General features: G+C 30.7%; 1 protein-coding gene across 2 annotated transcripts in view; it reads left to right on the top strand.

The window, feature by feature from the left end:
• LOC145324880 (locomotion-related protein Hikaru genki-like) overlaps positions 1-13,012 on the top strand; it is a 251,714-nt gene that overhangs the window by 93,773 nt on the left and 144,929 nt on the right. The window contains exons 5-6 of one of the 2 annotated variants that reach the window (XM_080167590.1): positions 4,064-4,158; positions 12,842-12,885. The exons of the other annotated variant lie outside the window; for it this stretch is intronic. Coding sequence (XP_080023716.1) covers positions 4,064-4,158; positions 12,842-12,885 — 139 coding nt within the window. The remainder of the gene's footprint in view (positions 1-4,063; positions 4,159-12,841; positions 12,886-13,012) is intronic. 2 annotated transcript variants of the gene reach the window in all.

Below are 13,012 nucleotides of genomic sequence, written 5' to 3'. Positions count from 1 at the left end.
TTTAGCAGTCCTTGAAAAAAGCATAATTTTAAAAAGCTTTTAGATAACCTTGATGTGCAGAGTCCCAATCTATTCTTTATGTTTTACTAGGAATTGCATTTAGCTTTATTCAAAGCGAGTCTTTTCCATACAAGTCAGTTTAAAATTGTATCTAGTTTGGCATCGAAACCGATTAATATCCGTTGGATTAGATCCGGGTCTCAGCCATACGAAAAAATCCTGTATTATAAACAATTTTCCGCGAATAATAAAATAAAAGGAACTGTTAGCCTGGACTTCGGGGCTGCCAAAACTGATTTTTATCTTACAATGTTTCATTTTTAATATCTGCGGAAGGCTGTCTATTAATGATGCAAATAACAATAACTATCATAGATGGACTAATCGAACTATTGAAATTCTTTTAAGATTGGTAAAACTTTTTTTATTTGATTAAATTGCCACTATTTACCAAAAATCGATATATATTATTACTTGGAAGTTACACCAGATTTTTATGTACACTATTTGTAAAGAGATACTTCCATCTGGCTAAAATAACGATATCCCCATCCCCTTCTACTGGAGGAAGGAATTTACCAATAAATTAGGTTCAAACTAGCAACCTAAGTTGATGACAAATTTTCCACTGTCAAATTCCTTCGGATTTAAAAAAAAATTAGTTATGCCCGATATCTGCCATAAAAAATCAGCCGGATATCCGGTATCCGACCGATTATGTATCCGGCCCAACCCTAAACTGTTACTAGCGTGTGCACAGTTACATGCTTATTAATTTCAACCCAAAAAATTATACTTTAATTAAAACTAGCAGCTACGCCCCTAGAGGCCTCTAGTGGCATTTAAATGTTTTTTTTTTTATTTTAAATATCTAATTTGAGAAATAATTTGTCTATTTTATCAGCTGTTAAATTCATGTCTCTACGCAGCACGACTACGCTAGCGACACTATGCGGCGGAATTATTTCAAATTTTTTTGATTTTATTGTGATTTATCTTGGGAGGGTGGTGGTACCCTCCCCCAAAATAGTTATAAACCTTCCCGGGACCCTGTTAAGGAGAACCCGATCGGTTCAGCGGTTAGTGAGATCCTTCGGTACAGACACACCGACAAACAGACAAACATCCTGTTACTTTAGTATAAGGATATTCTATATGTATTGTCATCCTTGATAATGTTGAGTGTATTTATACACATTATTTTGTGCATTTATATCTTTTTATATTCATATTTAGTTTAGTACCTACCATTCTTTATTATGGCTTTACTTTACTTTTTTTCATTATTTAGTGGAGCAGCTACTCTATAACTAACTAACAAATATTTAACATTATCTAAATAACATTAACATTACGAAATAGTCTAATTTATCATCCATTGTCATATCACTTTACTTTTGGTTATTTCAGGGAGTGGACATAGCTTTTAGTAAATTATTGCAAAAGGTATTTATTTCAAATATTTTTTCATAATAATTACTGAAATCATATGATTTACTATATATAGACTTTTTGGTCTTTCAAAAGTTCCAATTTTTTATAAGACTAGCCAGGCAGAATCTTCTACCTGGATTATATTCTATACTTTATCTTCTTTGAGAAGAATGGGTAAATGACCGCAAGCACGAGAGATAGTTTAATGGTTAGAGACACAAAACTTTTCTACTTGAGACAAACAATTTTTAAACAATTTTGTTCATTATTCCTTAGCAGACTTTTTTACAATTTAAGCTCATACAAGTAACAAGCTTCTTTTTGGGATTTTATAAACTTCATAAACTTTTTCATTTAATAATTTTAATAAAATCATTTTTTGTTTTAGATTTGTTCTGCTGTAATTTGATTAGAAGAATATTAAAACTATAGATGTTAAATTATAACCAATTATCTAGCAGTCTTACATTAGAGATAGGATCATTAGTTTTAGAATAGAAGATAACAGAAAATTTTATGCAGAATTAAAATAAAGAATAAAAAAATATCTGCTCAAAAAACTTTTTTAGCCTTTTTTTTAAGTTGAAGTATATTTTCTATTGTTTGAACTTTTCTGCCCTTGTTTTGAAGATTTGTTGGAAAATTTTATTTTGTGTTTGTTTGTTAATTGCAGGTAGGCGTGCATAAGGGTGTATAGTTGACTCCCCCCCCCCCCCTCCCCATTATTTGATTGATCTGTTTTTTGAAATACCCATTCCTTGGACAACAAAGTACAATGTTATAAGCGAAGCATCTCTATCATCAAGTCAAAAAAACGTAAGTATGTCCTTAAACATTATCCTGTATTTGAGCAGTTTTTTAACAAATTTACTTACAATTTTGATTCGACATTTATACATTTATGTTCCAATCGTTTAGTTCTGACACTCTACACATGTTAATGCTTCGATTTTATAGATGTTGCCATCCTTGTTTTAAATTTAGGGGGGAGGAGCTTTTATGCCCCTGGCAAACATCTGTGCACGCACGTAACTAATTGCATTATTGCAACTGCGCTTTTATGTTGAAGAATTCTAAGTCCACAAAATTTCAACTTAAATCAATCAAAACTTTGGAAAATTTTGTGCCGAGGGAAAAGTTTTAATCTTATTGTTGTTGACAACTTTTTATGATTGATAATGTGGAGAACATTTTATATGTGCAAATTAGAATAATATTAGTAGTTTTTATTGGACTTTCTGCAAATGTTTTAATTGTTTTCTTGTTTTCTATAATTAGGCTCGGTCGGTCCTTCCGTCTGTCTGTCCGTGACGGATAGCTTTACTCGTTAAAATTGTCCTATCGGTTTCAAATTTTACATGTTGATCCCTATTGTAGTCAGGTACAATTTAGAAAGCGTATTAACTCTATAATCGTTACCAGAATGTCAGTACGTCCGTTTTTAACATGTTGATTTTTTCACTTTTTTAACAACAAATTTTTATATAATCTAATTATCCGATTGATCTGATTTTTGGTATACTGATTCCTGGGACAACAAAGTACAATATAATAAGCGAAGCAACTATATAAATAGGTCCTAAAAATGTAAATATTATACTGCATCAAGCAATTTTTCAACAAATTTACTTACAATTTTCTTCAACTCTTATACATTTATATTCTGATTATTCAGTTCTGACACTGTACAAGTGGTAAAGCCCTTTTGTTCTACCGTTTTAGAGTTTCGCTTTTATGGAGGTTGTCATCCTTGTTTTTTATGTTTGTTTTGACTGCTAATAAATATAAAAAAAAATCCTTTAGTGCTTTTCATCTAAATGCTTGTTGAGCACTGAAACCTCCTCTGTATTAATTTTATAAATTAAAAATAAGAAAGGTGGCATATGAGTAACCGCTGCAGGGCGGCAAAAACACTGCGAGCTTATACCTACATTGTCCAAACCCATAGGGGCTACCCAGTGCTCAAAATAACCCTAACCAAATCTGACCTAAAGTAATATCCTTAAGTAATTAGTTTTACTAAATGAAAAATTTGCTAAAATAAAATGATTTATAAGGAAAGGTTAACTTTTAGTGTATAGTTCGTTCTTTTATTTATATTAAAAGAAGTTGATAATGCTAGTTTGATTAATTTACAACCCTTATTTCCCTCCAAATATAACACATACAAAAGGCAAAGACTATGATACGAATTATTTATCCTTCTATTCCTCATCCCAATGGATATAGACAATTTTGACAGGGGAAAAATTGTCGACAATTTAGGTTGCTACAATAGTTCTTATTTATGGGTCAGTTCGTTCCTCCAGAAGGAGGGTAGGGGATGGGGTAAAGGGGGTAAGGGGGTGGACAGGGGGTATCGTTATATTAGCAAGCTGGAAGGAATAAACATTTTATCAGTGTATTATATGATAATCCCTTCAAATATCCACGTATTCTACATCCATTCTTATATTACCTGAATACATTATTTTCTGTAGAAGCTGTAATGTAATTTTCTGAATTATTTTTGTAAATTTGATTTCAGATAGTAGCAAAGTCCTTTTGATCTATCAATCCATCAAGTTCTAAGCCAATATTATGTGCACATCTCATGGTATTGATAACCAAAAGTTTTAATTTGTTGTAGAATCTTGGAAATGTTCGTTCCCCGCGTTGTCTAACAATGGAACTGGAATCCTGGACTCCAGGAAGTTGTCACATGTCACATCTGTACATTTTAAGGTAAACTTTTACAGGATCAGGTCTATTATATGTATATGAAGCAGATTGTAGTGCATAATAAAAAAGACGTCATGCAATACACATAATTAATTATTGTAATTGACCAATAATAAAATGTATACTGGCCTATCATTGGTGATTTGTATTGTATGGCGTATTTTTTTATTAGCCACTATAAACTGCTTCTTTTATATCAAAAAATTTTATATTGTGCATGATTTCCTTTTTTATTGACAGATTTTAATAACATTAAAATCATTATTAAATGAGGGGAATTTGTCAGATGTCCCAGAATTTTTCCGTTAACTTTTCTACTAAAAAAAGCTATTATTTCTGAGACAAAATAGTGTTTCTATGATGCCCTTATGATATATCAATCGATTTTAATGCTTTTTCCTAGATTAGATGACCAAAATTCATATTACGCCAGGGCAATAAAAACCTCAATCAACCATAATTCATCAAGTTGTTATTTTCTGTCCGTCCGTTACACTATGGTACAAATACGATTTTCTCAGCTCTTATTTATGATAGACAGCCTTTTTTTGTGAAGATAACGCTATCAACAAAGCATACAGTATACTACTTACTTTATACGTCGGTCTGTCGTTCATACTCCCAAAGAATTTTAAATTTTCACAAAGATTTTGAGATTTTTTTACCAATCACAACCTTCTTTCCATCTATTTCTCTCTTTCATTTTTCTTACTTCTCATCCTCTAATCAATAGATCACCCGGTCCGTTTTTAAATACCTGACTTTTTGTGCTTAATTATGGATGATGCCATACTTGTCTTTTTTTAAACGGAGGGGTTAATGTAAGGAGGTTACCTAGATAACATAAAAATGGGAAATGTTTCTTTTTTTGAGCAAAATATTCCAAGAGATGTTTTGGACCTGATCCAACTTTTAATTTCCTTGAATCTAACCTACTTACATGTCTTAGTTTTCAAGGTTATACACTTCATTTTCTGGGAAGTCCTGGGGTCAACAAGGACGATTGCGTCTAGTATTTGCGAAGCTTTTGATCAAATGTATGATTGTTCTTCTTATGAGAGAAGGTCTGTCCATGACACTGTTACCTTATGTCCAAGTGCCAAGGAATTTTAAAGTCTCTTTTGTGACGTGGTGTGGTTCGAAAAATCCAATTCCTAGCAAGCTAATGCTGTGGGTTTCTATAAATCACCCCCCCCCCCCCCCCCATTTGTTTCGGTTTTTTTGCTCAAAAACACATTTTTGGGGCAAAACGCAAATTTAAACCTCTAATCTATATTTGTTTTTAATTAATGGCTTTCTTTTAAAAATCATTGGAATTATTAACCAAGTTTGAAACCAAAAACGAAAAAAGTCCCCCAAAAAAATTCTGACCTCATAAAAATGAGGGAGGAAAGAAAACTCCATCATCCCTCATTTTTATTATCTCACATGCTGATTTTTTGAGAGACTTTCTTCGTCTTCGTTTGTTGAAGTAAATATTTGACGGTGCGCTAGTACTTCCGCTAGAAATGTCACACTCAACTTGTCCGAACCGCAAGTTATTATTACAGCACATATTGTTTCCTCCCTTTGCTCTAGCTTCATCATCAAATGCTCCCCCTATATCACTTTGGTGACACTATGGTATGCAGAAATGATTGTACACCACATAACAAAGTAGGTATTTAGGTTATGTTATTGTTCTATAAATTCAATTATGCGACACTCTGTTTCATTATGGTATTAAAATATAAATTCAAATATTTGATTTGAATATCTTTTTTACATTTTAATATTAATTCTAATAAAAAGAAACAGTTATAACAGTTATAAGTGAGGGGATAATTTTTTTTCTAGGGATAATTTAATTTTAATTATAAAAAGAAAATTTTCAGGCTGCTAGCTGCCAAACGGCTAAACGTACAGAACATACCCGCACACCATTTTAAGCGGCATAAAAAGGCCTACAAATAATCTGGAATAGCCAAGGTCCAATGATGCACAGGGAAAGCTTCACTGAAGAAAAACCGCGTAAAATAGGTCTTTTTCGTGCATTTCTCTGCACTGCGAGATAATTATGCATTATTGATTTATGGCTATTCCAGATTATTTGTAGGCCTTCTTATGCCGCTTAAAACAGTGTGCGGGCATGATCTGTACGTTCAGCCGATTGGCAGCTAGCAGCCTTTAAAATTCATAGATTTTTGGCAATATTCGTTACCAGCAATATTTTACCGTGAACTGCAGTAGATCCAAAAGAAAAAACAAATAAATGGGAGGGGCGTTTTTTCTTTGGGCGATTTATCTTGGAATGGTGGTGTTACCATCTCAAAAATAATTATAAATACTTTTAAACCTTCCCTGTACTTTTGAGGAGCTTTACTGCAAAGAAGAACCATATTAGTTTATAAGTAAAAGGTTTTCAAGCTTTTTTCTAATCTTGATAACATTCTTAAACACTACCATACAAATTTAGAAGTTAGAATTATCGACCATTAGATGATTAACTTAATAAAGGAACCATTTGATACAGAAATTAGTTAATTATTCTTCATTCTATAATTCATTAACCTCATTTATAAATCAAAAGTTAGTCAAATTCCTTTAAAAAACTATGGATATAGAATAACGTGGATACTATGACCGGGAAAAAATTCTCATCAATTTAGATTGCTAAAACGGACATCATTTATTTGTCAGCTTGTTTATCCAGTAGAAGGGGATGGGGTGAAGGGGGTGAATGGGGAGTATTGTTATTTTAGCACGCTACAATTATTACTTTAATAAAGTTCATGATAATCTGCTGTAAGATCTAAGTAATAATAATAAATCCTTTAAGAGAAAAATATTTAATTTAGTAGCAAAATACTAATTATTGCTATTAGAAATAGAATGATTCTCGTTCAATAGATAGATTTATACCTATGTGTTTATTTTATCCTGTGTGTAATTAAGAGTAACTGACGTACGCACATATCTTAAGTTTAGAGAAGCTTTGCTTTAAAAAACCATGTATATTTTTTTTACCTTTAATAACTTTTTCAATTAATTAGCATAAATTCATTCAGATATTTTCTGCAAAGCATATCTATTGAATTACCATGCAAAATTGATATAAATAGTATTGTAAGATAATGGAAAAAAATAGTGGAAACATGAATAATTTTTCATCCATAGATTGTTTGCAGTTTTTTTGCATCCTAAATTAATGCAACTCTTGGATATGCAGTTTTTACACCAGAGAAAAAAGGAGAAATACATAAATTTTTTCTTAATTTAAAAAGTTTTGGTATAGTCCCTTTCGTGGCAACGCACCTTAGAGGGCGATTCTTTGTATTTTCACAGTAGCTTTTCTCCTATTTCTAGCCCCTGCAGGGGATCTAACCCTGCGGGGCTAATTAACTAACCCTGCGGGAAAATTACTTAATCTAACCTAACAGACCTAAAATAAAAGCTACTGTGAAAATACGAAGAAACGCCCCTTAAGAGGCATTGTCATGAAAGGGACTATACCCTATTTTTCTACAAAAATAAGTTGCTACGCCCCAGAAAGATAAAGGGGAAGAAAGAACTAAGAAAATAGCCTAATACTATCCTAAGACTTTGAGTTTATAAATAAATAGACTTAAAACATATGAGAAGCTTTCCATGAAAAAAAACAAGAACTCAATCGGTTTAGTGGTTAGTGGGATCAATACGAGTTTATAAATAATTTTGTTAATTAATAAGAGTGAGTTAATTTAGTTTTTGTAAGATAAATTAAAGTTGCATTATCAACCGACATACCATCTCATGTAAAGAATATCTAAAACAACATGGATGAAAACATCATAAAAGCGGAGCTCTGAAACGGTAGGACAATCGGACATTAACACTTGTAGAGTGTCATAACTGAAAAAGTATAATATAAATATATAAATCTTAACAAAATTTATGTTGCAAAGCTACTTAGATAAATGATACTGTATATGGACATACTTACATTTTTAGGACTTGATTATAGAGATGCTTTGCTTATAACATTGTACCAATTGTTGTAATAGGAATCAGTATTAAAAACTCAGATGAATAAGACAATCATATAACATATAAAATATTGTATAAATGGTTAAAAAATCAACAAGATATTCTGGTAATCATTATAGAGTTGCTTTCTAAATCGTACCTTACTGATGCAGTAATCATCATGCCTAGTTTGGAATATAAATGACAATTCTAAAAGGCCTAACGATAAGAGCTATCCGTTACGGACGGACCGACCCTAAATAAAGAAAACGCTTTTAAAAATATACAATGAACAAATTTAATTTTGTTGAGTTTATTTTCTGTTCTTATATCTCTGAAATTGAATTTGATACTTACTCCATTCTTTTCCTAATCCTTTTTCCTTCCTTCTTTTTTTTACTAGGAACACAGACTAATATTCATAAAGAACGTGTCCTAACCTTTGTGATTTTTTTAAAAGTAGTAGATGTAAAGTGATTCATACAATTTAGATATGCAATCGTTTATTGTAGACCTCTTTTTTTTGATGTAATTTAAGTTTTAAAAAAATAAAGTTGGGTTTCAAGGTACTAAAACGCAACAAAAAATTAAGAAAATTGAAATTTTGTTGAGTAATTATTGAAAAAAATCTATTTTGTTGAACCCCGTTGAATCAAAACTTTGAACTTTAGGAGCTCGTCACAAATAAGTTAAAGAAATATCACAACAGTTAGCACACGCTTTTTTTTATCAATTGGTATCTTATAACTTTTGGGTATAACCGCTGGTTTGCTAAAATAAAGAATGGTTGTTTCGTTTGTTTGTTTAATACTTTAGGTCAGGTTAGGCTTGGTTTTCTTGGGTAAGTAGCCCCACAGTGTTAGGGCACTGAATGGATTAGGGCTTGCGGGGGCATAAGAAAAAAAACTAACTCCTCCCTAAATTTTATTTTATTTCAATGCTCAATAAGCCTTTTGAATTGAGGTAAAGCGCCATTTTCTTCAAACAAATTTTACTTAATAAATTTAGAATATTTGTGAATGTCTTTGATATTTACATGAACATGAAGCTTTAAAAGTCTTAGGATAACAAGAGATTTTACATCAGATTATGAAAGTAAAATAACTTTGAGCATAAAGATTTATTTTAAATATTCTATCCTATTGTATAAAAGATTTATTTGTTTGTGCATTAAGATCACTTTTATATTAGAAAAGCTTCAAATAAGTCAAGAGATAATTTTGGACTATTATTCTATCCCTACCCTCCCTCTTTAGAGATAGAACCCCTAGAAGCTAGGGGCACAGCATCTATATTAAATAAGTAAATAATGCAATTGACTTTTTTTCAATTACAGTAATAACCTGCTTTTAAAAAGAAAAGGTTGATGAGTTTTTTTATAGTGCCTTTAAAAAAATTACAAATGACCAATGATATGCCGATATTCAGACTAAATTACCAATGGCAGGCCAGTATACATTTTAATAGGCAAATGGTAGGCCAGAATAACTTCATTTTTAGAGGTCACTAAGAAAGCTTCGTTCTTTTCATACAAATGGCATAAAACCTTACGTTATAAAGATTACCTGATGCTTGTTATCTATAAATTAAGTAGTTACTGAGATCTTAATTGAAACATAGAATTAATAGAACAAGGATGGCAACACGCATAAAAGCGAAGCAGTGAAACGGTAGGACAAACGGACATTAACACTTGTATAGTGTCTGAACTGAATAATAGGAATAAAAAGTGTAATAGTCGAAGCAAAATTGTAAGTTAATTTGTTGAAAAACTGCTTAATACAGGATAATGTTTATGGACATACTTACTTTCATAGGACTTGATTATAGAGTTGCTTACAATAATGTTCTTTGTTGTCCTAGAAATCAATATACCAAAAATCAGATCAAACGAATTTTTAGATCAAATAAAAATTTGTTGTTAAAAAAGTAGAAAAATTAACATGTTTAAAATGGACTTACGGACATTCTGGTAATGATTATAGAGTTGCTACGCTTTCTAAATTGTACCTAACTACTTGAGGAATCATCATGCAAATCGATAGGACAATTCTAACATGCCTGAATTAACGAATAATAGCTATCTATCTCGGACGGACGGACGGACGGACCGACCCTAATTATAGAAAAGCTTTGCTTTTAAAAACTATTTCAATTATATTTTCATAGCTAAGTATATTATAAAAAGTGTCATTTTAAGCCTGATTATTTTTCTCACTTTTTTGCAAAACTGCAAAAATAAATCCGTAATCCTTCTTTGACACCTCACTATATATAAATTTATTAACAATGAAAAAGAAACACAATGATAAAAATAATAAACAACACAGGATTAGTTTTTTTACTTCACTATTTTTCTTCCTTAAATCAAATATTTTGGTTAAATCCTTCCAATATGCAGATGAACTTTATACTCCACCCCCATTACTTTTTTTCATTTTTTACGTATTGGTAAGTTTTGGGGATTGGGTTGGGTCTCAGCAATCCTTAGGAATAAGACAATATGAACGATGAATTGATTTACATCTCCAATGATGATAAACAAAATTACCCCATCTGTAGATTAAAATTATATATTGAAAATATTGAACCCTTCTAGCTTAAGTAACTCAATCAAGATTGAATAAAAGTAATCATTGAATGAGATAACGTGTTTTTATTTGTATTGATACACTATTATTCATCTGCAGTTTTCAGGGTTATTTTGTAATGAACAATTGTATTAATAAAAACGAGGGTGGGGTATATTTATGTTTTTTACAAATTCAGGAAGTATATATTGCTAATAATTTTTGCAACGCATTGCATTAAAGGGGTGCAGGGGTAGGTGCAAAGGGAGTTGAAGTGAGGGGGTGGAAAAGGATTTGGTGGATACATGATTAATGCAAGAAAAAAAGTTTCCATTTTCTAACAAGATGTATGCCTCATAAAAATGATAAATGTACACTGAGCAGTTTTTTTGCAATATTTTTTGCAAAGCTACTATACATTTTGACTATACCTGTCTGTTTATTTTTTGTCATACCCGTATTCAAAAGCAAGATTAAGGTAAAAACAACAAGCGAAATAAATCTTAAATAATATTTGAGGGGGGCGGATAAAGGTCGTCAATTGTACAATGTGTTGCCCCCCAACGACAGCTGAAAAACACATATAGTTTTCGTGATTTTAAAAAAAGTCCTAATTGATTAAGTTATTTTAACATTTATATCGACGTAATGAGTCATAAATGAGACATTAAATAAGGCAGTCATAGTAGACTTATTATCAATATAAAGTAATTCTAACGACATTATGACTTCTGATAGGGTTATTTTATTTATCTTTTGTGCTTCTTTGCAAATTGATTTATTTATACTTGTTATAATTGCACTCTTGTATAGTTATGTAAAAAATGTAATTGACATCATTGAAAGTTTATAAAAATGCAGAATTTTTAATAAATAGTAGATAATATTTTTTAAATACAAAAAAATATTAATCTATTAGCCTAAACCCAGGATCTATGTAAAATGTAAAGCTTCCCTAAAATAGAAAACTCAGTTGATTAAGTGGTTTGCAAGATCTTAAAAACAAATAAACAAAAAACCTTGTTCATTTATATATCCAATATAACCTAACCTAACTGATAACAATCATTTAAACCTATCCTCCTGATTTTCAAATTTATTCAAAAAAAAAAGAAAGAGAGTAGTTTCTATGCTGACTTGGCACTTGAGATTTGTTTTATAATTAAATTGCAAAATAAGTATAAATAATGTTAAAGTTAAATAACAGTGAATCAAATTAAGTCTTTCTGTATTAAACAGGAAGATCCAAGAAAATAATTTCGTCTTGAATAACTTTTGTTTATGGGGGAAAACGGGTTGTAGACTAATATTTTGCTCCTGCAAATATGTTGCCCGGCTTGATTTTAATTTATTTTCGATTTTTTTTAGGGTTTTTATAATAATTCAAATTGTTCAAAGAACTAAATGTTTTTTATTCATGTGATGAGTTACAGTTTTACCTTTGACAGCTGAAATTATAAAAAATTTAATATAACTTTTAAATGACTGCACTACATGGCCAGTCTATTAAATAGAATATTTTACAGTCTCTTCACAAGCAAGGCCAGTATATCAAATAATATTTTATACACTACAGCCTCTTTACAAATAAGTCCAGTCTATTAAATAACATATTACATATTCTCTTTACAAATAAGGCCAGTCTATTAAATAGCATATTACATAGTCTCTTCACCAAAAGATGAAAGCGTTTCATGTCATTTCAAAATTGGAAATCCAAACTGAGTAAAGTCAGGTTCAAGCCAGTCAGGGAGAGAAAATTAGCAAGGAGAGAGGGGACATTGAGCTCTTTATTGCACAAGTCCAAAAAGTTTCATAAAACGATATCTTATATGTTAGCATAAAAACTTTGGTGACTTCTTTGAATTTTGATTAGTTGATTCATGTAGTCTAAACTTCTTACCACAAATTGTAATCTACAACAGGGAAGAGGTTTTTTTTTGAGTTTTTTCATTTGGAATGTACATAATTTATCGGCCATTGTCTTATCTCTTTGGATACCTGAAAAACTTATTTTTAAAAACATTATAGTCTACCTACTTTATATGTATGTTGTTTTAATTCAGGTTATGTGATTTATACAAATAATACTGACAAAAAAAATTGTAAAAATTCTATTTTTTTTATTTCAGGTGATTGAGGAAGGAAAAACTCAGAGTTGTACATTAGAATGCAGGAATTGTGTCCACAACACATACATCAATATTATACTTTTTATAACCAATGCAATATAAAAAAAATCAAAGAATCTTTTTTAATAAAAATACGAATTACAAAAGTAAGTAGGTGATTTTCCAAAATAA

The sequence above is a fragment of the Acartia tonsa genome, chromosome 7 (assembly GCF_053477335.1).
Source record: "Acartia tonsa isolate MP-2025a chromosome 7, ASM5347733v1, whole genome shotgun sequence".
NCBI lineage: Eukaryota > Metazoa > Arthropoda > Copepoda > Calanoida > Acartiidae > Acartia > Acartia tonsa.
Note: the sequence above shows the minus strand (reverse complement) of the source record. Positions and strands in the feature narration are given on the sequence as shown.